General features: G+C 41.8%; 1 protein-coding gene across 1 annotated transcript; it reads left to right on the top strand.

Moving 5' to 3' along the window:
- Nucleotides 1-530: 530 nt before the first annotated feature.
- Nucleotides 531-26,490, top strand: LOC134197794 (uncharacterized). Its single transcript, XM_062667142.1, has 26 exons — nt 531-871; nt 942-1,117; nt 1,178-1,272; nt 10,036-10,117; nt 16,029-16,305; nt 16,360-16,470; nt 17,671-17,760; nt 17,823-17,888; nt 17,948-17,998; nt 20,459-20,533; nt 20,601-20,684; nt 20,746-20,787; nt 20,906-20,947; nt 22,235-22,315; nt 22,373-22,458; nt 22,517-22,589; nt 22,647-22,682; nt 22,736-22,783; nt 22,836-22,877; nt 23,867-23,914; nt 23,975-24,046; nt 24,108-24,143; nt 24,600-24,659; nt 24,737-24,796; nt 26,234-26,281; nt 26,343-26,490. The coding sequence occupies exons 1-26, from the start codon at nt 676-678 to the stop codon at nt 26,381-26,383; spliced, it is 2,118 nt and encodes a 705-aa protein (XP_062523126.1). The 5' UTR covers nt 531-675; the 3' UTR covers nt 26,384-26,490.
- Nucleotides 26,491-26,499: the final 9 nt, after the last annotated feature.

Raw genomic sequence — 26,499 nt, 5'->3', positions numbered from 1 at the left:
GCAAAGTGTGTGCTGAGCTGCATAACTACGCTTTTGTAGGCTTTCCAGTATGGCGTGCTACCAATGCCAAAACAATTGCTGCAGCACTAATACTCAGCATTAATATTAGTGCTGAGTATTAGTGCTGCAGCAATTGTTTTGGCATTGGTAGCACGCCATATTCCAGGGCCGAATTCAGGAATTTTTGAAAGAGGGGGTTGACCTGGTAGCAGTTATTTATAGCATTACTAATTTTCTCTTTTCTAATGAAATTATATGAAATTATTGAACCACACCTATTGGAAAAGAGGGGGTTGTACCCCCTAAACCCCTCTCTGGATCCGGCCCTGCTTTCCACGCTATCCTATTTAAATTAATTAAATAAGAAATAATTAATTAATTAAGAGAGTGAATGTGTGCACTAAGAGTTTGCATTCAGCCTACTGAGTTTTCTACTACGCTTGAGCAATGTGAGGCAGGTACACGTGTACAGCTGCATGCAGTGAGTGGCATTCAAGGCTGCAGGCTGCGGGAGCATTATTGAAATCAATGCGCTAGCCAAGCCAAATTATGGTGATGAGCAGGCGAGAACGTCAAGTCCGTCATTAGCTCTGACAGTACAGTGATTGCGTTTCGCTTCGTCTCGTCTACACATACTAACGAAGACCGACTATAACCTGGGGGCCAACTCGAGGTATGTCAAACGCTCAGGAAGTTGTCAAACGCGGATATCTCACGAAGTCACCTCCAGCGAAGCAAGCGTTGGCGAAATGGAAGCGACGCTGGTGCATGCTACTCGACTCTCATCTTGTCTACCCGTTGGCGCCTCGCTATGTCCGTCTGGAGTATTTCGACGGCGAGGAATCGCAACTCGCCGGCAAAGAACCGAAAGGTGCGCTATTTGTCGCGAAACTCGCGGTTTCATTCGTGTTTTTGACTGAAACGCGAGTGTCTCCGATCAGGTGTAATCGACCTGAAGGACTGCCGGTCTGTAAAGAGCATGCCCAACGTCAAGAGTCGAAAGAATGTGTTTGACATCGTCACAGCGGATCGCGTCTATCACATGAGCGCCGACTCGGCCTCCGAGCGACAGGAATGGCTGGAAGCGATTCGAGGGATTTTGTTCAGCGAGGAGGACGTATGATATGACAAACTGTTGCAGTCAATCACGTCGCCTAGCGTTGTGATTTTTTTGCAGACGTTCGCGACTCGGCCGAATCTTTACAGTACGAGATCGAGACAGACGGCGCAGCATCCAGTGACGACGGGTCTGTCTCCCACTCGACATGCTAGGTTAGCCGACGTGTGCATGTCCGCTGTAGAATGCTTTGACTTTGAGGGAGTTGTCGCATGCCTGTCGTGTGTGTTATTGTGTGCTGGTCTGTTCGTTTTGGTAAGTATGTATGTAGGCCAGAGCGTGTGCTGTAAAGGACTTAGGAGGTTAGTGTCGTGTGCTCTGTGTTTATCAAGCAGTTCTTTTCTCATAGAGTAGACATCTTTGCGGGTGAGGTACGTTTAGTGAGATTTCAGGAGTGTGACACGTTGAAACCTCTTAGCTATTAGAAATTCATGAGGTATGACACGGAAGTGTTTTGTCTTTTGTCGAGCTGCTACAATGGCTCCCAACTGGCACTGGTTTTCTCTCCCACTCTTGTGTGGTTGAATGTTAGTGTTGGTATGGTGATCTGTAGAGTATTGACAAGAAGTTGGAAAGATCTGTCAGACTGTGCATCCGTTTAGGTTTGCTAAACATGTGAAACCTGTATGGGTATTCTGTCAGTATGTTTACTGATGGCTAATTGCCTTGAATTGCTGCAATAGTCTTCACTAGAAGACAGTACAGTACAAGCATTACTGTTTGCATCTGTCAGTGAACATTGCTTATAGATGTTATAGGACAGTCACTGTGTATCTTTTAGTGCACAATGACATAAAAATGTAATCTGTAAGGGAAAAGTTGCAGCTTTCAGCAAAGAGCTGAGGTTGTGTGTCATAGTTACATTGATTGTGTAATTGTTGTTTTTATCTGAATGAGAAAGTGTTTTTGCAATTTACTTAAAAACTCTACTCAATAAATACAGACAAATTGGCAGAGGGTGTTTACTTAGCAGGATGCAATCAATGTGTTAGTGTTGATCTATGGCATTATGACTGTTGATACTACACATGGGCTACTGTGCAGTGTAGCAGCTACAAGTACAGTCACTGGAATGTACCCAACTTAAAGGAGCACTTCACCAATTGATGCACGAGCATTAACTCTTGACTCCGTTCTCGGTTGCTAATCATTTCTGGTCTCTTTTCAAGTTAGAAGTTTGGAGCTATCTCAGAGCAAACTTGATAGCTGAGCATTAGGATAGCGAAAAAATCATCCTAGAAGACGTTTTCTTCAAATAACATCCAAAAAGTATAGGTTTTGTTTAGACTTTGATGTTTGCTTAGACGAAATTAAAAACGTGCTTTCGCATCACTGACTCACCTTCAATCGATGGCGAAAAGCACACACACGGCGATGGTTCGGCTGTAGAATGAGGCACTTTGTGTCGCGTGATTATGCGCAGTGACGAACATTTCCGTGTGTTTTTCGCATCATGCAAGCTCTTTTGTACTGTATTATGGCCTATGGCGTACGAACAACTGAGTTGCTCATGACCTGTAACTTGTTCTCTTTCACTGTTAGAGTCGCCTGAAGTGTCTAGACCCGTCTCTTGTGTGCTCTAGTAGTTGGCCTCGGAAAGCAAGACCAAAATAATGTGTGGCACAACATAGCAAGCATTCAGTTCGCAGCCCAAGGCCTTAAAGTACGTTAATGTCTACTGCGGTTGCGTCAATCGGGGAAGTGTTCCTCTAATCGGGATTACCCTGAAATTCTGGTTGGACAGAGGGCGAGTTGTTGTCTGATTGGCAATCGGATAATACTCTGACTCTGATCAAACAAGTTGTATGTTGGGTTCATTTTTATTTATCATGATTTAATTAAGATAACTATCTGAAGAAATTTCTGGGTCTTACCAATGAGGTCATGACGTCAGCAGGCTTTTTCAAGATTAGTCATCGACTCAATCAACATATGATTGTACTTCTCAAAGGAAGATGTATCTCGTAAACTAGTCCGATGTTTGACTGGTCATCTTTTCAGTTGTGTCAATCTTTTCTGATTTCTTGTGTGTCCTTTCATAGCATATGGTTAAGTGAAATGATGGTGGATAGGTAAGGAACTATTACTGCTTGTTTATTTTGTGGCCATCATTCCCGACACTGTCAGGGCATAGTTCTATTTTCTTTAGTTCCAGATTCCAAATTATTTGTTGTCGTTTAATCTCAGTTATTGCTTATTGAATTCCTGCTGTGTTAGATTAAATCCATAGTTAATTGTTTATTATCGTATTGAATTATATTGATTCTATGTGAATTGTGGGCAAGTTCTAGGAAGTTTATCTGACAGTGCCCAGCATATCCTCTCTTTTCATTGCCAGGAGTACAGCTAACTTGTTGGTTGGGGTAATTATTTTTGGAAGCTGATATGATGCTAAAAGTTTAGTTGGTGTAGAGTCAGTTTTGTACATGTAAGCAAGCTGTTTGTGTTGGAAACATTACTTTTGAGTAAGCTGTTTCAGGCGTATTTGGTCATGGTAGAGTGTGGTTGGATGAGTTTTACTTTACTATAGTTAGTAAGTCAGCAAATCAGTGTCTTGTATAAAGGCATCCATAAAAGTCCTAATTGGGTTATGCACCCTTTGAGCTAAGAATTAGTACCATGTAAAGAATGAGGTGTGTTGCCTAGAGGTTGGAACTTGTGTGGGTTGCGATGAAATGGTATTTCTGGAATTTATTATGGTTAAAAGAATACAAATCATTAGCTCAGCTGTATATAGTGGTTCCAAATGTGATTATCGAAACGCAGTGGAAAGAAATTGTGGATAGATTGTATGTGCTATGTGTAATTAAATAAATATATTTTAATGTGTTTGGTGAATGATGGTCAAAGTTTGCGTTTCTTAAATTTACTGCATTAATTTCCAGTCTTAAATTAAAGGGAAAGTCCAATGGAAATAGAACATGCAATAAACTCAACAGTGTTAGTTTTCGTTCTACTAATCTACAAACAGAAACAGTCAGAGGGTTCGAATATGAGGTTCTGTTGGAGAGATCTGGGTAAGCGGACACGCTCTTTTCAAACAGCGGCTGGGTGAAGTGTAACAGGTGCAGAGTGGCTTTGATTGAGCCTTAGACTTTACTCGAGCGCAATGATGTAGACGGTGTAGCTAGTACTGGAGTACGTAAGTTGTTTACACCCTGCACAGTGTGTAGACTCATGACCATGGCAATATACCGCCCCTTCGTCATTCCCGGATATTCAGTCCTTTATCACGTCTCATGAGACATCTAGAAGCCACGCTGATCGCCAAAGCTGAGCACACTGGACTGCTGCTTAGATTTGACGTGGACATTTGACTATAGAACAACAAGAAGGGCATGTTCTCCTATGCAGGTCTTACGAAGAGAACATCTTCTTCCTTGACATACTTGAACCATGTGCTTGTTCTCCTCGTAGATTAATAGTGCAAAGGCTGACGCTAATTACAGTTGAGTTTTATTGTGCTAGCCTTCTGTGAAAGGAAAGGGTCAAGTCTGCTGGGAGAAAACGGCTTCTACATTGTACTTTTGTTACATAGAGCTCTTCTAAGGCCCTAGAACGCAAGATCCCTCTATAGTTACCATTCCCGTTTAGTTTACGTGTAGTTTACTGGCAAGATAACTGATGCAGACAATTCTTTTGGTATAGGCAGAGCTTAGTGCTAATGAGCCTGCCGCATGCTCTGTACATGACACGCGTTTTCACCGCTACCGAAGTGACCGCTGGCCTGAAAGTAGCACAGCACATAGTTTCACATGAAGCCTACATTTTGAGATCAGGTTGTATTTGCGTTAGAGTTCCCCTTTAAGGCTGGTTCACAATATGCGAAGGAGACATGATGGACAGTGATGGGTGCCAGACAGCCCTTCCCCAATTGCCATGTGTGTTGCATGATTACCTCATTGTGTATTTTACACTACCTAATCATTTCTTGTTGCAGTCCATCACAAAAATAGAATTGTTAATCTGTCTGGTATGGCTCCAGTGGATGTGGTTTGATGGAACGGATTACTTTCAGTCACATAGTATGAACCAACCTTCACAGTAAAAAGAGTGACAAGATTGTGACAACAGTTGCAAAGCTGTCTTTGACAATGTCTAGAAGACAAAGTACTGTACGGAATGTACAGAGTACTCAAGTTACTTTATGTGTTATGCTACAGGCACATATATTGATCGATGAACTACAAATGGTAGAATGTCTGGTGTGTCACTTTATACCAAAGGTAGCTCTATTTATTAGTGCCATCCTTACTAGTAGCCTAATGAAAACGCCTTTTGAGATGATTAAATAGTGGAACTTGATGTGACAATCAAGACTTGAAGTGATCTGTTATTGAATTTGAGGTAAACACGAATTTTTGGAATGTCTATAAGTGATTTGACTTTGAGTTACTAATATGGTAGTATAGATGGCATAGTGGCACTCTTTTTTATTCTATTATCAAACCATCTTGTCTGGTATGATGCTATTTGTAAGTGGACATTATCTTCTCTGTTACCTCTTGAAAGGCAATCACAAGGGAAGGACACATATGTGAGTATTTACTGTCAAGTACACAAGCAGCTGTTGTTATTTGTTTTAGCTGTTACTGTAGACCTTATGGGACTGTTTATTTCTTGCCCAAGTGACTGAGTGGCAAACCATTCGAGTGGCATGTCTGTCAGCTGCATGTAAATATCTGCTGCATGTAAGTGGTCGCTGTTGTAAAGTCAGGAATTGTTATATTGGGGCACTGCACCTGTATGGCAGTCGCCTTCACTAGATCAGGGGTGTTGGCTCTAGGGCGGTCTTGAAGGCTCTACTGTTTGTTCTCTCTGACTTTGCTCTTTGAAAATCTGTAATAACTTCTGTGCAATAGGGCAGACAGTGACCATCTTGGTATCGTTCGAAACCACAAGTTCCTGGATTTTCTATAGTTAGGGTAAGGACAGTGTATGTATTACACAGGCGGTTTGATAATACTTTTGCGTATCAAGAGAGTTGGTATTCTTAATTAACTCATTAAGAAGGTATGGTCTTACAACAAGAATGCTGCTAATAGAAGAAGTGGCCAATTAACAAGGTCACTAAAACCATCCCCTGCCTTGACATCAGCTCACAGTTGCTCTTGTTCCGCAAGTAGTTGCTTGATATTTCTGACTCCTGTTCTCGTTCTGTTTCGTGTTGATAGCCTACCACTTCCTCTACTGTTACTTAACATCTTTGTATTGTAATATGACCTCTAACTTGTATAGTTAATGGGATATCACTTAACATCTGAGTGGGTAAACAAATAAAGCTGCATCATTAGTCACTTGGGAGCGCAAAAGGCCTGTCCACACTGGCAACTGGATCAAGATCCAACCGCTATGCTGTCCACACTTGCAACTCGATTGCGATTGGATCGCGATCCGTCCGAGCCACATTGTGAGGTGGATTCGATCGCGATCGGTTGAGTCCAATTAGAAATAGTGGGCGTTACCTTCATGTACGCTACGTGAGTAGTCGGAACATCTAGCACTCCTCACTCGTCTTTGTTCTCGCTCACCTTACGTCGCTGTATCAACGCTTTCTACAAGCAAAGAAACCACACATACACATCGGTCATCAGTCACGTGATAGCAAAATGAGGCAGAGGTATCGTTTTCAAAGTGCAGTGTGGACGCTCGCTATCCCGATCGGATAGCGATCCATTCTGGTCTAGTGTGGACAGGCCTAAAGTCAACTGAAACAGAGAGTGGGGTGGCCTTGAAGGCTCTAGGGCGGTCTTAACAAGCTCGTTTACGGCATGCATATGCTTTCATTCTTTCCTGATGCTTTTAGCAGGATTGGCAGTGTGGGAAAAGACAGATGGGACATAGTCTGATGAAAGCGGGTCATTCTACTTCTTTCCTGGCACAAAAACGAAGAGAACAGAGCCATCTGTGCTGACTTGGAGACCACTCCTTTGACTGACTGCTGCTATGCAATCTAACTTAGCAAGGAAACCGTAAAACTGAACTAAGTGTCTTTCTCTCATCTGCTATTGCAGTAAACTGCAGAACACCTTTTCAGTATTGCCACTCAATATGGCACATAACCATGGTAACCAGGGGTTTCCCTATAGCGTCGCGCCGTGCTGTGGTGATGGCGCTATGGCGATGACTATATCTCAGATGATGTGATGACTGTATCTCAACTGATGGTTGATAAGGAATGCCAAAAGTTGCTTGACGGCACAGCACGTAATTTTATCTGCTCAAAGCGCAATTACTTGCGGCAGAGCAGCATCCAATTATCTACAGGCAGCATCCAATTATCTACAGGGTTACAGTCTGTCTCGCCTTGACCTGACATTAGTCCCAGCTCACCACACCCACAGCTTTGTAATTGACATTTCCTCGACTGGACCTTGTACACATAATCCTGTAGATAACTAGGTGCTTGTCTGCCGTCAAGTAGATTTGGGCAGATAATTACGTGTTGTGTAGTCAAGTAAATTTTGCTTTCATTGTCAACCCTCATTTGAAGTAACTGTGTACTGTGTGTGAGGTCTTTATCATTCTTGTTTACTGTACTCTAACCAGGCACTTAGCCCAAGGGTCAGTTGGGGGGGTTCACAGTGTTTAGAATCGTAATTGAGCGAACGTATTATTTGTTAATTTTATTAACTATAAATGTTCTTCTGCTGCTCTATAGAGATTAACAAATTATCCATAATGCAAGAGATCAATGACACGAAACAATGTAATATTGTGAAGATCCCGTGAACGGTCTTGACTATACTGCACTCAGATTACTTGTATAAGCAATGTTAATTAACGAACTGAATCAAACACACTATTCTAACTCAACTGTTGAACATGAACAAAACACTTAAGTCAACTGTTGATCTAGAAGCATAAACCGGCTGACACATATTATGACATAAAGTCAACTGCAACCATTCTACGAGGATGTTTGCATTGAAAACGACCAATAACAGCATTTATATCAATTTCTAAGTTATAGTGTGTATGCAAAAGAGCAAGAGCAGTCAGACGAGTAGCGCCCATAGTTAACGTGCAACTGTGAACCCCTATAGGCTACGCACCTGACTAACAGATCGATTTACCGAGTGTAACCACTCAACTGGAATAACAATATAAATTTCACAGTATTTACTCACAGGACTACAGGACTAGTATGCAAAGTAAGCTGTACAAGTTCAGTTAAATGTCAGCTAACACGACCTGTAGTCTATATGATCTAACAGTTGTGTTGATGATAAAAGACAGTAATGCATATCATCTTGACCTCGTGACTATCCATGTGGCATGTGTTCCTACCACGCTATCATGATATTTATGTCAGTGGCGACACCAATAAATCTAACAATCATTAATTAATTAAAGTTACTTCTGTTTAAGATAAGATCTCAGTGGCTAGTTAATATTAATAAAATGCCACACTGTTATTAATTCCTGGGTAACGTCAAAGTCACATGACTAACGTCTGAATAAGGTCTGTAGTCAATTGCAGTGCTCAAGATAGAGTTGTGATGAACGAACTTGTTAGCAGTACATGATTTGTTTTATTGTCTTGCTGGGTTAGCTGGACATTTTCAGCAACAGGGAGGAGCTCTTTCGTACTCCTGCTTTTAGTAGTTGTCGTGGCATAGTTGGTGATTATTACTTTTGCACAAACACTTGTGCTATAGATAACAGATGGTTTATCTTTTGCTGTGGCTTCTTTACAGGGAGTGTACTGCAAAGAATGCTGACTAGAAAGGTGATTGTGTATATTGGTTATGCTGTCTTGAAATACCAAAGTTTTTTTACAGAGCATAGCATGCACTCCACTTTAATTAATACCCTCACGCTTGTTGCCTAAAAAGGGCCAGACATCTGACCTTCCTGGCAGGTTTGGCTTCTGGAAATTGTCAGATCAGAAACCTATAATTGATTATCAGCAATAAGCTCAGAAACACTCATTTACAACATAAGGTACATAACCAGTCAGCAAGTTTGCTGTTATTTACTTGTCACCAAACACACCTTGGAAAGTCAAACGTCAAAAAAATGTTTGAATATTTGTCTCATCTGATAGTATGGTGGTTGGATTTGCTGTGCCACGAGTGTATTGTAGTAAATAAGCTTTTGTATAAAGACAAGCTTGTTTTGCGAGGTGGTAGGCTACAGAGGCTGTAGGCTACAGAGGGGGTTGATTCTCGATATCTCGTCAAATTAGGATTAATTAAATCATTAATTATTTAATTTAGCCGTGGCAGGTGTTCATTCTATATGACGAATTGGACCGTCGCCAAGTTTGGTCTGCTTTCAGGGAACGAGTGGTAGTAGAATTAAGTTTAAAATACTAATAGCAGAATCACGCTTGTGGCCTAAAAAGGGCCAGACATCTGACCTTCCTGGCAGGTTTGGCTTCTGGAAATTGTCAGATCAGAAACCTATAATTGATTATCAGCAATAAGCTCAGAAACACTCATTTACAACATAAGGTACATAACCAGTCAGCAAGTTTGCTGTTATTTACTTGTCACCAAACACACCTTGGAAAGTCAAACGTCAAAAAAATGTTTGAATATTTGTCTCATCTGATAGTATGGTGGTTGGATTTGCTGTGCCACGAGTGTATTGTAGTAAATAAGCTTTTGTATAAAGACAAGCTTGTTTTGCGAGGTGGTAGGCTACAGAGGCTGTAGGCTACAGAGGGGGTTGATTCTCGATATCTCGTCAAATTAGGATTAATTAAATCATTAATTATTTAATTTAGCCGTGGCAGGTGTTCATTCTATATGACGAATTGGACCGTCGCCAAGTTTGGTCTGCTTTCAGGGAACGAGTGGTAGTAGAATTAAGTTTAAAATACTAATAGCAGAATCACTTTTAGATCTGATTACTTAGCACTTGAAATTGAATTAGTGCAGAAATGACCACCAGACTGTTTGTATTTACAGGTCTGTTCGATCGACGTCTCCCATTCCAAATCGACGTGCAGTGGAAAGTAGTCAATTACCAACAGTGAGAAGAGGGAGCGAAGTAAGTATATTACTATACAATAAGGAGTGGGCAGAATTATGGAATTTTGCATTTGCAGTATGATGAAAGGATTCAAACAAATTTACACAATGTATTTTCATCTGTTTATGTATTTTCATCTGTTCTGATGTAACAAAAAGCTAAGGGCAGGTTTCCACTAGGCCTAAACCGGTCTAACAACTGGTTTAGGGTAAACTGGTTTAAGGATTAACCTGTTTCCACCTGTGCTAAACCAGTTATAGTCTAAACCTAAACCGATTTCCTAAACCCGTTTTGTAGTAGGTTTAGCGAAATGGTTTAGATTTAACTGTTATGTGACAGTGCAGTAGCGTGCTTGTTTAGATGGCTTCTGACAACGCCGTTTTGATGGATATTGACTATTTTGCTTGGGTAGGATTTGCCTTAAGTTAAAAGATGTAAGGGTCGTTAACTAGAGGAAAGAAATCAGCAGCTACACAGAGAGAGAAGATGGTGTTCTTGGTCATTGTTATGCAAATTCTTACTAGCAGACTCGGAATCAGTGACAACTAACAGTTGCTCTGACTTGGTGACACGGCATCCCAATACTTCAAAATAGGCATTCCTAGACGGTTTGTTTTGCACATCCGCATGTCCAGGTTCCTAGTGGAAACAGTCACTTTCTTGAACTGCTTTAGTTTTAAACTCGACTCGTTTCGGCTAAACTAGTTTAAGCTGCAGCTAGTGGAAACACGGCTAACTTTATTAATTTAATAGGACTAAATGGAATGGATTTGATTGGGATGTTGAAGATTTTGTCAGTTGTTTCAGTTACTCAATATCGATGGTTATTGTGCTACTCAAACTGGTTTCAAGTTTCTCTCATTACCACTCTTAGGTAATGTAATCTTGGTTTAGGAAGGAGTGGTGATTTGTTTTGTTTAGTCTATGTGTTGATCTTTTCCATTGTCTTTTCCTTTATTATTAGGTCAGTCCAAAATATTTTTGTTTCCTGTTGCCCATCTACAACAGGAAATTACAAGGGTTTTTGGGGTCAGTGACATTGGTTTGGGTGAGTATGTGCACCATTCATTTGCACTTGACACTAAGATGACAGGTCAGTAGGAGGCATGTTTACACTGATACTAAGGAGAATTGATGAAGCAAAGGGGACTTGGTGAAACCTGTTTTCTATCATTCGTGCCTGGTCACACTGCAAAAATGTAAGTTGACTTACAAAACATGCACATGACAAGTGTGTCTTTTCCGGAACGTTACCGAGAAACCTCTGTCGTATGTACTGTCGATTTAGTCGATTTCTATGAATGTGTTTTGCAGCGCGTCGTCAGGCCTGCTTCTGTGCCAGAACTAATAAAAGAATGATTGGTAACATTACAAGCAGAGATGCTAATGCACTCTGCTTGCACAGGGTCATGTCACTGAAAAAGGAATCATGTCACTGAAAAAGGACTAGCTAAGGATGAAGCTAAGGCACATGCTGAAGTCAGAAATGCCTTAGCGTAGGCAGAACCAAGGAGACTTGAGTGCATACTTGTTTGAAGTGACCAAAATTATTAGTTAGTCCAAAGTAGTGGTGGCCAACCAACTTTTACTTTTTAACTTAGCGACAGCAAACAGAAATATTTTGGACTGACCTTATCTTGCCTCTTTCACTGTTTTCTTTTGTATGTTTTCTTTGTTTGCGCTGGTTTTCCTCACTCTTCTTGTTACTCTTACTGTCTTGTTTCTGTCTTCTTGTTTTCTCTTAATTAAACTGTTTTCCTTCTCCCTTCTTTTTTTCTGATGAAGTGGTGATGATTTGCATTGGGCAAGTTTACTGACATAGAAAGTGCACATATACATGAACTGCATCATATTGGTGTTTATTGCCCTCAAGGTACACCTAGGGGCTAGAGGTATCTAATCTTTGCAATAGGATACTTTGTCAAATTGATTATTTTTCAGGATGTTATGTGCCCACACGAACTATTAACACTAATCTGTAGTTTATTCAACAATTTACAAATTTCAGAATGTGGTGAGGATGTTAGTAGGGGATTTTTGATTTACCACACTGTAAATAATTGTTATGTGTTGATCTTCTCAAGTCAGTAGTTTCTGTAGTATCTGACTAATAGATTGTCTCAGAGTGGAACATAAGGCAATTTTTTGTCCAGACAAGCAGGTTTGCCAAAGCCACGCCCATTTTAGACCATGCCCATTCTATCAAATTTTGAGCCTGCAAACAACACTTTGTTTCTATTATTTGACATATCTACGGCGAGGATTGACTACCCGGGGAATGACGAGGACGGAGAGAGACTGGGTTGAGTGTAAAACCTAGGACAACGATGTGCAAAATTGTATTCAGTCAGATCCTTCGGAAAACTATTTGTAGACGTGGTCTTTAGTGGATTATGCCACACGTCCCAGTCATCTAAACTAAAGCTGCTAGTGCTATCGTCTTGGGCCAACTCTGCAGTTTTCCTTGCTCTGTATTGCTTTCTGAAGCCTTGATTAGGACGGCGGCATTGTGAAAGTCTTCAAGTGTTGGTCCTTCATGGTATACTTCCATAAGGTCAGACAAGGTGGTGTTGCTCATGTTGGTGCGCCGGTCTGTCTTGATCAGTTTCAGTGACGAAAACATCCTTTCAACATGTGTGGTAGTAAAGGGAAGACTAATATTATATGTCTGGACAGGTGTGAAGTATGTACCACACAGACTCATAGCACACCTTGCTGATGTGCAGATATTTTCTAGCATAAGGGACTACCTCCTCAACATGAAGAGCAAGAATATTAATTAACCCCTTTGCTTTCTAATGGTTTGGCAAAACGAACAGCAAGAGCTTCTATAGCTTCTCTAACCTCTACGTTACCATCAACGTTCTTGTCTTCACTATCTTACTCAGAAGTTTGAACATTAGGTTTTCTTTGCCATGTTTGGGTCACCAGTGTCAAGAAAGGCAATTATATGACAAAGAAGTTTTGGTGTCACACCAACCTAGTCGCTCTTTCATTTATTATCAAGGCATACTAAATTGATAGTCACCTTTTCTGCACAGTTACTTAGTGTGCTGACAGAATAGTTTGCCAAGGGGGCTCCTTGAAAGAAACCGTTTAGAATCTTTCCAGAACGACTGACATTTGCAAAGAAACGGCAGTCACTGCTATGGCTTCAACAAGTTTGACAATGACAACTATTTTTCTAGCCTAGTCTCCAGACTCTCTCACCCTAGTCTTGTCGGGTACCCTTATGATAATTCCAGGCGCCAGAGAGTTTGGTATCATCCCCCATGTACTTCCTGGCATCTCTCCTTACTAATTGCTATAAGTGGACCACTAAGTGTCACCCCCAAAGTCATCAAGGGTCCCATAACTTCAAAATCAAATTAGCGTTAGAACTAATTCAATAAACGTACCACACAGGATGCTATGACCATAGTTTGATGTTTGTGGCATATCCAGGACAACTGTAGCATGTTGAAAAGGCTAGTCTATGGAGTGTTGGTGACTGGTGTCGTGTAGGCTTGTAGTCTGAGATCTACAATTGGCGGAGTGATGACCTTCAACTTACTTAGTTCACATGCGGCCATTAGCGTTTGCGCGCAGACTAGGCTCTGTAGCAAAAAGCGTGCAATGGCAAGGGAAGGGGTTGATCTTGACATGAAACTACGGTCTGGAGGGTCAACTTGAAGCTTCCAGGGCTATTCTTTCGGAAAAGATGTATTTGTTTTCATACTTGAAGACTTCTCGAAGGGTGACGGTAGTTTCATGTCAAAATCAACCCCTTCCCTTGTCATTGCGCGCTTTTTGCTAGAGTCTAGCCTGCACGCAAACGCTAATGACCGCATGTGAGCTACGTAGAAGGTCATCACTCCGCCAATTGTAGATCTCAGACTACAAGCCTATACACGACACCTGTCACCTACGCTTCATAGACTTACCTTTTTTCAACATGCATCAGTTGTCTGCAAGTCCTGGATATTTCACAAACACCAAACAATGGTCATAGCAACCCGTGTGGTACGTTTATTGTCTAACAATAATTTGATTTTGAAGTTAGGGGACACTTGATGACCATGGGGGTGACAGTTGATGACGTTGGGGGTGACAGTTGATGACTTTGGGGGTTACAGTTGATGACGTTGGGGGTGACAGTTGAGGACGTTGGGGGTGACAGTTGAGGACGTTGGGGGTGACAGTTGAGGACGTTGGGGGTGACAGTTGATGACGTTGGGGGTGACAGTTGATGACGTTGGGGTGACAGTTGATGGTGACAGTTGATGACCTTGGGGGTGACACTTAGTGGTCCACTTACAGCAGTTAGTAAGGAGAGATGGCAGGAAGTAGGGGGGATGATACCAGACTCCCTCTCGCCTGGCGCACACTCTCGCTTACAGTTTGTATTTTATCGCAACTCGGGTCTCGGTTACCTGTCTCACCACTTCACACAGAAGCTTACTGTCTATGACCCCATAAGTGTGAACTTTGAAAATCTGTAATATCTCAGCTGTTTTTAGACCTTGGCAATGATCTGGGAATCATTGGAAACCACCAGGTTTGGCATCTGTTTATTAAATTATTTAATTAAGCTCTTCCTACAAATGGAACTAAAAGATAACACTTTTGCATATCAAGGACATATTAGTCAAGTAGAAATGGTTTTTATCCAATTATCTTGTGAGAGCAAGGGATCATTAATTGGAAGAACCACTTAATTAAGATAATTGGTGTAACATGCTCTAATGAGCACACCTGGTGTGACCTCTACCTCATTACTCACTTCCCTCTACTCAGTCAAACGCAGATTCACGGATCCAGGTCCAGTATATGTTTGGGCATGTCAAATAGACCGCAGCGACTGGTCGCATTTTCTTTCATGAAAACGATCACTGAGATGGAAGATCTCTAGAGCGCATATCTAGAGGCTACTTGTGATGACTGGGGTAGAGGGTCAAATTAAATGACTGATTCTCGTGTCAGTAACTGTTCTGATTGAAATTTGTCATGTGATGCCTTCTATATTTTCTACACTCAGTGCATGTAGTACAAGTAACAGAATTGCGCATGCATCTACAGAGCTTCTGAAGACGTTTCTGCTTGCAGGTCGAGTTTCTCACATTCTATAGCCGTCTAGCGTCTGTACTGCGCCCTCACCCTGTCGCAGCGGAAAGCTGTGGAAGGAAACGTGGTGTAGATAGACTTGCTATAGCCAACTATCATATGGTGTAATAACTCTAGCTAGGCGCACGTTATTGCGGTTGTAAGACACATAAAAACTTGACAGACGGCGACCATAGCTAGGCTCCTTGTCACGCTGAGGATTAGTATCCGGGAATGCTGAAAGCGTAATGAGCTTGTCACGCGTCTACTATTTTTTATAGTAGTCCCGGTTTGTGAGTTGGAGTGCTGATAGAAACAATAAAGCAACTAGCAATAGCTACAACAATAATGTACGGTGCTACTAACCTCTACTGCTAACATACATGTAGCATAGGTGCAAGAGTCTAACTATGCGTACTAATAAACGAAAGAATGATAATCGCAGCAGAAAGCGACAGATGACAGTAGTGGGGCAGTCTAAATCCAAGATGCCCATATATATATATTGGACGTGGAATCGCGTGGATCCGTGGATTCGCATTTTCCACTCAACCTCCCTGTTCAAGCTTACGGGGTATAGAAAAATAGTAGATGTACCGCAAGAAAACATACTCTCTGATAGTGCACATAGTCTGACTCATGAGTGTCCAGATCATGCCATTTGGGTGTGATCGTTCAAGTAACCATTGTCTGGCCAACACAATATATGGCCGGACGTTTACTTGTTTGACCGGACAAAGTCCGGTGTCCGGGCATTATATTCCCCTCTGTTGTCTAGTGCTTGTTTCAAGTGGACAAACTGATGCACAGTAATGTGGAACGTTAGACTAAATGGTGCTGTTTTTAGACGTATGGTGAAGATCAAAAGCCAGAAGGACGACAGAAGAGGTCCACCGGTTCAATATCAGAAAGAGTTCAGGCTGCGATGAATAAGGATAAGCTAAGTCAGACATCATTGCAAGTGCAAGTGCCATCAATACAGACTGAAGAAGTTCGACAACGAGCTTCAACAACAGGCTCATCTTCCAATTCGCCATCTCGTAAAACTGTAAAGAAATTAGCTCATACCGAATCGGCACAAGTTGGTGCAATGGGAGATTATGATTATGCAGCACCACGACGAGGTATGTGTCCGTTGTGTTGTTGTACTATTATGTGGTGGTATTGGCATGTTGCAGATTCTGATTCTGAAGACGAGGGAACAGGCGGACCAACTAGTATTAAGCCTCAAGAATCAAATGAGATGGTGACAAGTTTGCAATATCAGATGAAGTCTCAAGTAGTCAAAGGTGCAAATTCTGAACATGAGACACTGCATTGTTATTTTTAAGCTTTAGCAGTGTGAGACTGCTGTTTTGTTATGTTGGATTGGCTGTGCCTGTTTGCTGTCTTTGTTTGTTTCTCTTTGATTTTCTTGTCTTGTCTATTTGCCTTGTGATAGTCACTTTAGTGTGTGTGTGTGCCTATTGGTCCGTTTGTTATCTGTGTGTGTGCTTTTCTGTTTGTTGTCTGTTTGCTTGTTTGTGTTTGTTTACACACACACAGACACACACACACACACACACACACACACACACACACACACACACACACACCAGTTTACTGCTACAGTTGTCATGATAATGAGCTCATCAATGTTGGCGTGAGTAGCAGCTACTAGGAGTGGTAGTTGTTAGCTGTTGATTTGCATTGCACATTACTTCAGCTACATGTTTGTATTAATTACCCCGTGCGCATGCACAAATTAAAGGGGTAAGGTTATTGGTTCCGTTGTGGTCGTTGTTGCTGTTGTCGTTGGTGTCCACACGAAATTGCCAAATCTAGAGATTTAAGCATCAGAGCGATAGGAGCTCTATCAACTTACAAAGCTGACAAAGACTCTAAAAGCTTGAAATAGCAAGTTTTGGCCAAGGTTTGGGCATGCATTGGTATCTGAGTCTAGACAAACGACTATGATTCTTGGTAACCAATAGAGACATTACAGCCTTCTTTCCTGATCTAGTGTGAAACGTGTATGCAATCTTCGATCAGCACCTGCCACGCTTTCACAATCCTATTGTTGCTTTTTCAGAAGGCTCATAGCTGTGGAAGCAGCAGTGTAAACACAGCTTTAATTAATTACTAGTGGTAAACAGAAAATGCACTACAGTGGTATGCATAGAACCAAATGCAGTGCGCAAGGGTATGTGGTTTGTGAGTGCTTGATACATATCGTTTTGAATGTCTTTTGTTATCACCTCTAAAACTTGCATCCTAGTTTTACCATAAACTACTGTCGAAAGAAATTCTATTGATCTTGCTGAGAATTACTCAAGTGCTAGACTGAATCTCCTCCACTATTTAGTGGTGGCTGGCTGCTTACCAACACAGTTGATTGGCTGTGTTCTAATGTTTGCCTGTGTGCTTATATTCACCGGTTTGCATCCATCATCTGTTGTATCTGAGTCGTGTGTGATGGTTCTCATGAGTAATGCTTTGGTTGGTTGTAGATTTGTCTGAGTCAGATGAAGAAGATACTTTCTCTAGCGGTCCTCGGTCAGTGATTGCACAGGAGCCATCACGTTCTGAAATTCAATCTGGTAAGTCCGATTCAGGAAACTTTATAGGAAATTGACTGCAGTGGGACTTTTTGGTTAATCAGATCCTTTATCTCGTGCTGTTGTCTCGACTGTTTCTGCAGTTGCTCATCGTTTTTCATCACATGCTGGTAGGCGATATGGTGAAGTCTTTGTGCAACTTCAGGTGACTTGTGTTGTTTCTATGTAGATATCGACATGAATGAACGACATCCAGATTACCACAACTTGTCTTACCCAGGTTTGTTACGTCCGTTATTGGCTTTGTAGTAGAGATTTATTTATTTCATGTTGTAGAGTTAAGTAATAGTGTTTGTGTAGACTCAACATAGCTATTACATCTTTTGTTCTTGGTTATTATCTGTCTTTTTCACTCAGTCTGCTTGTTGATTTGTCTGTCCAATAAATGTATTTTAGCCTCGACACTAGTCCTTCCTTCGCTTTCGGTGGTCCTTCCACGTGAGGATAGCAACGGGGCGGTATCATGTGATGTTGTCCCGTAAAGCAAGGGGAGGTCTAGTAACTCTATGTCACGTGACAAACTAGTTTGTCAGCTGACCTATTTCGCAAATGATGATTGGTCGACTGTAAATCACATTTGAGTTACTTCCTGATTATTTCCTCTGAAACATGTGGAGATCAGTAAACAATCGCCCACCTCACAGGTGTCATTTAGTGTGCTACAACAGCTTGTGCACTAGACGTGTACCAACCGAAGAATATTGTTTGGGTGCGTTTGTAGGTTGTAAACAGTTCCAGTATTTACATCGCAGCGAGTGAAGGTATCTCTTTTAGTCGCATGCAGCGATTACTTCTAGAGTAGCTTCAGGCTGACATCGCCACGTAGAAATTTCACGCGTAGTCGCAATGGCTTTCGATCGATTCCAGGAGCATGATGATAGTTTAAGACAAAAGCGTACGTGTACAGTAGCCTAATCGCTATTGCATAGTCTTCTAGTCAACGACAAGAGGGGACAGAATCTGCGTGTTGTCTTTTTGTGCACGACATGGCCGTACAGTCTTTGCGCTTGTTTGTCTATGCTAACTAAAGCATCGCAAAGGCTAGCATGCATAGTTACTGACTGCATTTCACGCCTTTCCCTTCCAACACCTTTGGTATGAGGGCATACCCTGCTGTAAACGAAAACACACCTGATCTCCTTTGCAAGTCTTTAGCAATATGAAACAAACCGACAAAGGGTAGGTTTTCCTATTGACATAATTAGTTAAGTTGTCTAATGACATAAAGAGTTACTAGGCCTCCCTCTGCTTTACGGAGACAACATTACGTGATACCGTCCCGTTGCTATCCTCGCATGGAAGGACCACCGAAAGTGAAGGAAGGCCTAGTGTCGAGGCTAAATGTATTCTGTGCATAAAAAACTATTACACGTTTGTCTGTCTGTCTTTGTCTGTCTGTCTGTCTGTCTGTCTGTCTGTCTGTCTGTCTGTCTGTCTGTCTGTCTCTGTCTGTCTGTCTCTGTCTGTTTGTCTGTCTGTTGTCTGTCTTTGTGTGTCTGTCAGTCATCAGTCAATCATCAGTGTGTGTGTGTGTGTGTGTGTGTGTGTGTGTGTGTGTGTGTGTGCGTGCGTGCGTGCGTGCATGCATGCATGCATGTTTATTTCGCTGTCATGGAATCTTGTGCAGCCCATGCCGGCATCTTTCTTGGCAGGAGTGTGAAGCATCTTTATTGGTGGGGTGTGACTTGCAAATCATGCAATTCTTTCTCTCCAACCAGCAAAACGCCAGCATTGTGTCTCTGGTGAGAACACTGAAGAGTATAGAGTATAGAACAATACAAGTCTGCATCAGCATTCTACACATCATGCATGATTTCTACTTCTCTATGCTATGTTGCACAAAGGGGTTTGACAAACAGTTTTTAGAACAAACTTTTTTGTTCAAGTGCAAAGAGAAATGCAAACGTCTGTCTTCTTACTAGATAAGAACTGATTTTTCGTGACATCGATCTTAATTTGAGATCACAGGATATGTGCTTATGTGCATGCTCCTGTCGTGGATACTTACCGTATTCGCCCATAATAACGCACTGGGCATATAGAAAAGAAACACTTTTTCTAGGCGTATACTAGGGCATGGGCGTTATTTCAGTCCTAGGCATATACATATACATGTCACAAAATGCTGTCGTTTGGCCAGTCATCATCTAAAATACTTGAAGACAGAAATACCACAAATGCTTGCAATTATCCGTTTGCAAGATCAAAGGTACTGGTATCCTTACATGCATCATCAACATACACGCAGAAACTAGACACTAAACACACGTGGTCGACCTGAAGCCGTCAAGAGCATCACAGTCGGTAATTGCACCAAAGACATGAGTCTAGCGGTGACCACTTTCACTGAACACTGACACCAGCTCATCAAACGCACACAGACAGAGACAAAATGTCCTCCTGACCCCATTTTGTTTTGTCTGCGTGTTCGTATCCGTAGCTTATACTTGGGCATGGGCGTATACTTGGGCATGGGCGTTTTTTTCGGGCTGAAAGTTCTGACGTGTCGTGTCGCACATGGGCGTATATACGGTCATGGGCGTTATTTCGGTATGGGCATTATTACGGGCGAATACGGTATATGGCAATACATTGTGTTGTATGTTGTGCCTGTATCTCTATGTTATGTTTGTTCACATAGTAGTGGTGTGAAAGTTGATGCATTTTGATTGCCATTTAGAAGATGCCCCTGATGGTCAGCATACGAATAGTTCTAAAGGCAATTTTCATGACTATCAGAATCTTGATTACCCAAGTATTTTCCACTTTTGCACACATTTGTCCAATGACTTAAAATACTTTGTTGTTGTCAATGTGTTCAGATTCGCAGTCGTCTAAATCAGATCGGGCCGCCAGTCTTGGTGGAAATGCTAAGAAGGCAGAGTATGAGAACCTCACTTATCCAAGTAATGTGTTATTGCAGTATGTTAGTTTTCTCATGATTGTAGCATCGCTCTGATGATGTAGATGAGAAGAAAGGACCAAATTACCAGAATCTTGATTATCCAAGTAAGACATTGCTTTCGAGAAACCAGCCTGCAAAGATGTGATGAGTCTTCTAGTGAATAGAACGCATGCTGTAGTTCCCATATGTTAATGCTTGTTGATGGTCACTCTTATGATGTAGATGACAAGAAAGGACGAAGTTACCAGAATATTGATAAATCAAGTAAGACAGTGCTTTCAATTGAAAGTGTAATGATACAGAAGATGTAACAAATTTTGTAGCCAATAAAAAGAGTAAAGCGCTTATTGGAGTTTATATGTTTACTATCTGTTGTACATGTCAGAGGGATTGAATGAGCATGGCATGTACCATAGCATGGACTCTGGCTCTCCTTTAGTTGAGTCAGGACAGGAGGTAGAATCGTTTGTTGATGATGCTATCTTTCTATATCAGTGGACTGTAATCTGTATGACAAGACAGGCTTTTATTATCACATTACCACACTATTGCTGCATGTTGGTATAGCTGGAGTTTACCAAATTTCCACTTGACAGAATCTGGTAACTATTCTGGTGCTGGTATAGGGTGGAGAGTTTTGATGTACTGTAGATGGGGCTTTGTACATGCTTCAAATGGATGTATGAACTACCCACATGGAAGAATTTTTAGTGCGAAGGTGCAATGGATCAAGCAATAACAGGACTGACAGATGATGATGAAGAAAGTGAAGAGGCAGAGGAGGAGGAAGGGGACAGTGGTTTATCATGTTATAGTAAAACATGCATACTTATTTAGAACGTTACGTTTGTTGTTTCATAATCGATGGTTGCTAAAGTTCTGTTGCATTTTCAAGACATTGCTGTGTGAACTTTTGTGGAACATTGCACTGACCAATGCTTTCAACATCTTGCTCAGGAGCCGTTGTGATTGCAGTTTTCACTCTATACTCACAGCATGTCGTAAACCTTGAAGTCTACAAGCACCCTGTTAAACTCCAGCCTATATCAGCATGCAGCAGATTTGCCAGGTGTCATGCTATCTTTACTAGTATTTCTAGGGCTACAACTGCAGCTTCTCTACTGTGTTTGCTAGACGCACAATAATAATTATTAGAACTCTTCCAAAAAAGTGTCATTATTGCTAGTGAATTTATGCTTGTTCGCATCATTGTGTCAGCAGTTGTTGGTGTTTGATTATATGTGCTAGCGCCAACTGTTCATCTTACTATATTTAATGCTCTAGTTAACCAGACTTTAAGTACCAGGATATTACACTTGTATTTCAATAAGTAAATGACCAAAAAATTAAGTTGAGTTTTCTAGCATTAGAAGTAGTTGATAAAATCTGAGTTGTGTTTTCTGGCCTCTAAATGCATCATAGAAGTCACTGAAAATGTTTAGTTGTAGCTACGACTGGGATGTCATGTTGATGTTTCTGTTGGTACATAGTGCCGTGTTTGTAGTATAAAGTGCATTAACTTTTGTTACAATTTTGATTTTTCCTCATCAGATGGTGGGGGAGCACTGTCTGCAAGACATACATCAAGGCACGTTGATGAGAATGGTGATTTTTGTATGCTATCATTTTCTGGTAACAGAAGACAGTTTTTTGCACTTTGTCGTTGTTTACACATTTATTTGTATGCAGACATGAAACATAAACCTGCTGCCGAAGAGGAGGAAAAGTATGATAAACTGCCTTCTCATAGTCACTTGTCGAGCATTGCTGGAACGGTGAGGTGCTTGTTAGTCGAGTTGTGAATGTGTTGATGAGGAAACACTGTATACATAGATGGGTTATTCTTCTGTGGGGTCAGATGTGAGCCGAGAAAGACCACATTCTGGACCGGTTTCAACTACTAGACGTAGGCATTCTATTTGTATTGATCGTTTGTGATAAATACACGAAGTGTGTTTTGCAGGTGACAACACTAGAGTACAGTTATCGACCGAGCATGGTATGAGTCTGTAATTGTCTTATTTTCTGCGTTGCTGTGATTGTTTCTCGTAGATGATTATGCGATTGCTGCACCTCATATTGCGTCTGTTCCAAGACATAGTATGTTTTTTGTAAATTCTGGATACGTGCAACTTATTTTAATTTTTTACAGCACAATATGACTACGTCCAGCCTAGGACACGACAGAGTGAAGGTAATGAGTTGCTGCAGTTGAATTGCTTGAATAGAGATGTATGAGTTTATACTGTATTACTTCACATAAGAAGGTCATGCTGCGACTAAATGGCATGCCTCTGTAAGTAATTGACTACTTACCTTGACCCTGAGTTCTGCTTCCTGTGCCTCTCGAGCACTTTCACTGCTGTACTTGTTGACCTGCCTGAGAGGAAGGTCAGCGCTCACGAGGGGGCGGTGCCCAGTCAAGGTGTACCACACATGCGCTAGAGTTTGGTGCTTGGGGAGTCCCAGGCTATCCAGACCAGACTCTGTTCCCGCCTTGATATTGCACTTACAACAGCATTGCCGTCTACGGATGGAGACTTTAAGAAAGAGGGTGGGAGAGGGGAAGAGTGTACCCACATGTGAACTGCAAGCATGCCATGCTACTCCGCATGACTTGTGGGAAGAAATCTCATGCCACCGCCTGTGTAAGTTACTGTATACCAGTCTTACATGAATTGGTGCATGAGCTGTAGTGATTAGATGTTTGTCACAGTGGATGTGTCATAGTGGGTATAGTTTATGATCCATTCTAATCACTTGTGCTATGGCACCCATGTCAGCTCATTTAGAGAAACCGCTGCCGATAACTCGAGACTTCAGTCCAAGGGAAATGAACTGACATGCTAACAGAGAAGACTAGTTGCAGGTGCAGCTCACATGCGATCGAAATATTGTGTCACTCTGCCCTGGACAAGTGACTGCCTTCACTAATCAGCAAGCAACTACATTAGCAGAGAGCCAATAATGACATCCATCCCTATCTTGGATACACAAGCTGAACTTGAAGTGTAGTGCTCTGATTGGATTCTACGAGAATCGGCAGTATTTTTGACTGTTGAAAGTCTCTAGCTGCTCGTTCTCGTTCAAGGGGGAGCGACCTGCTGGACCCTCAAGTCTAATCTGCTTAGGCAAAGAACAGGCTATTTAGCTAGTGTATTAATGAAGGATGGTTATGTGTAGACACCGGAGGAAACAACTTGCAGGAAGTCCCTAGTGTACCAAGACATAGTGAGTAGTTTGGTATGAATTAGTCTGTTGTGCGTTATTTATATGTGGTGTTTTGTGCAGCTCAATATGATTATGTACAGCCAAAGCCACGGCCAAGGAAGAATTTGACTTCTCAAACTGATCCAACCAGTGGTTTGTTTGTTTGCTTCTCAATCGATGGTGTTAGAAATGAGTTTACCAATATCTTGTGTAGAAATGTCATCAAGCGGGTTAGCACGTCATCTGCGAGGTCTGTACATACAGAAGGATTAGTGATAGACAGACTGAACGAATGTGGGCGACTGGATCGACAGGCAAACGACCAGTAAGGCAGACGGAATGGACAGACAGATGTTCGTCATTGAGCATATGAGTGTCTATGACTGTGCCCAAATAAGTAGACAACATAGTTACTTAATTAATGTAGTTCTAGTTGTACTGAACTATTAGAAGCCTGTTTCACAATATGTGCCGTTCAGCTGAGCGGTAACATGCAGCATGTCGCTCATCAGAAATGAATGGCAACGGTGGAGAGACCAATCAACAGATAGCTGACAGAAATACAAATGAATTAAAATAAGGAAATCGTTTGAGACAGACTCAGAACAACAGGCAAGCAGACTGATAAAAAATTATTAAAGACTACACCAAAGTGGCTAAGCAGTGTGGATGTTTAGTGTAACTTATATGAGCTCGTTTGTTATAGATAATTATGATTACGTAGTACCGGGTGCCAGACTCGTTCCGACCCAGCAGTCTAAGGATGGTAATGAACTCTTGTTTTGGGCTGTTTTTTATGTCTTTGTAATGCGAGTGCATTTTGTTCTTTTTTTTTTTTATTAGCAAGTGACTATGATGAAGCAGCACCTAGACACAAACTTAGACAAATGCCCGAGGTCGATGGTAAGGATGGAATTTAATAACAAAGTCTATTACTGGTACAAGTTTGGCAGCGATGAATTTTAGTTATTTCAATAGAGATTGTGCATACCGGTAATGCACATACAGGATGGAAAACAGGGTAACCTTTAGTTGTACATAGTACGCGCATAGTAAGGTACAGTAGAACGTCGGTAATATGAACTCTTTTTGTGCAGTTCAGCACTCTGCATTGCAGAGAACTGGTGTGTGTGTGTGTGTGTGTGTGTGTGTGTGTGTGTGTGTGTGTGTGTGTGTGTGTGTGTGTGTGTGTGTGTGTGTGTGTGTGTGTGTGTGTGTGTGTGTGTGTGTGTGTGTGTGTGTGTGTGTGTGTGTGTGTGTGTGTGTGTGTGTGTGTGTGTGTGTGTGTGTGTGTGTGTGTGTGTGTGTGTGTGTGTGTGTGTGTGTGTGTGTGTGTGTGTGTGTGTGTGTGTGTGTGTGTGTGTGTGTGTGTGTGTGTGTGTGTGTGTGTGTGTGTGTGTGTGTGTGTGTGTGTGTGTGTGTGTGTGTGTGTGTGTGTGTGTGTGTGTGTGTGTGTGTGTGTGTGTGTGTGTGTGTGTGTGTGTGTGTGTGTGTGTGTGTGTGTGTGTGTGTGTGTGTGTGTGTGTGTGTGTGTGTGTGTGTGTGTGTGTGTGTGTGTGTGTGTGTGTGTGTGTGTGTGTGTGTGTGTGTGTGTGTGTGTGTGTGTGTGTGTGTGTGTGTGTGTGTGTGTGTGTGTGTGTGTGTGTGTGTGTGTGTGTGTGTGTGTGTGTGTGTGTGTGTGTGTGTGTGTGTGTGTGTGTGTGTGTGTGTGTGTGTGTGTGTGTGTGTGTGTGTGTGTGTGTGTGTGTGTGTGTGTGTGTGTGTGTGTGTGTGTGTGTGTGTGTGTGTGTGTGTGTGTGTGTGTGTGTGTGTGTGTGTGTGTGTGTGTGTGTGTGTGTGTGTGTGTGTGTGTGAAAAGCAATAGAAGAGGATAAATGCAGAGGACAGATAGCTGTCAGAGAAACAATTCCAGCCATGAAAGACCAAACTCTATTTACTGTGACAAATGTGAACAACAATTCAAGAGAAAATCAGGGATGGAACAACCAACAAATCAGAAGGAATTAAATCAGGATTACAGTGGGTCAATTGCAAGAGATTTTTCTTGAGAATCTCTGACATGAAAGACGTAAATGCCGACAGCTAGTACATAGTTGGCCATCATCCTTTGAGAAGGGCTACCGAGGTGTGTGTGTGCACGTGTGTGTGTGTGTGTGTGTGTGCACGTGTGTGTGTGTGTGTGTGTGTGTGTGTGTGTGTGTGTGTGTGTGTGTGTGTGTTAATTGTATCTTTCCACTCATGTAGCAATGCAGGTTTCGTTTCCGAACAATTCTGTTGTCATATGATAACAAGGCGTATTAGTGGCTAATACTTACCTCCCAATTTGTTGTGTTACTACAGGTGATTATATGATAACACCGCCCGTCCGATCAGCACCACGAGTCGATGGTAGTGTTCCTACCTACCGCATGCATTCTGTCACACACACATAACATAATCTCTCTTTCAGGCGATTACGACATTGTGGGATTCAATGCTTCGCGCAAGTGATGAAATGCACTCGAGAATAGCACATGCAGCAAATGATGTACATACGTAACATTACATCAGTTAGTAGGCCAGTTTGTAGAGATGGATCGCATTTTCTGTAGCAGCAGTATTGTTTG

This window comes from Corticium candelabrum, chromosome 22, assembly GCF_963422355.1.
Source record: "Corticium candelabrum chromosome 22, ooCorCand1.1, whole genome shotgun sequence".
NCBI lineage: Eukaryota > Metazoa > Porifera > Homoscleromorpha > Homosclerophorida > Plakinidae > Corticium > Corticium candelabrum.
This window is presented reverse-complemented; position numbering and strand designations above follow the sequence as displayed.

What these genes read in the sequence shown, in the direction of transcription:
- LOC134197794 (XM_062667142.1), top strand. Translation starts at nt 676, where the DNA reads ATGTCAAACGCTCAGGAAGTTGTCAAACGCGGATATCTCACGAAGTCA. An exon ending in TCTCCCACTCGACATGCTAG is followed by an intron (nt 1,273 to 10,035) that starts GTTAGCCGACGT and finishes TTGTATTTACAG; the next exon opens with GTCTGTTCGATCGACGTCTC. An exon ending in TGCGTCTGTTCCAAGACATA is followed by an intron (nt 22,784 to 22,835) that starts GTATGTTTTTTG and finishes AATTTTTTACAG; the next exon opens with CACAATATGACTACGTCCAG.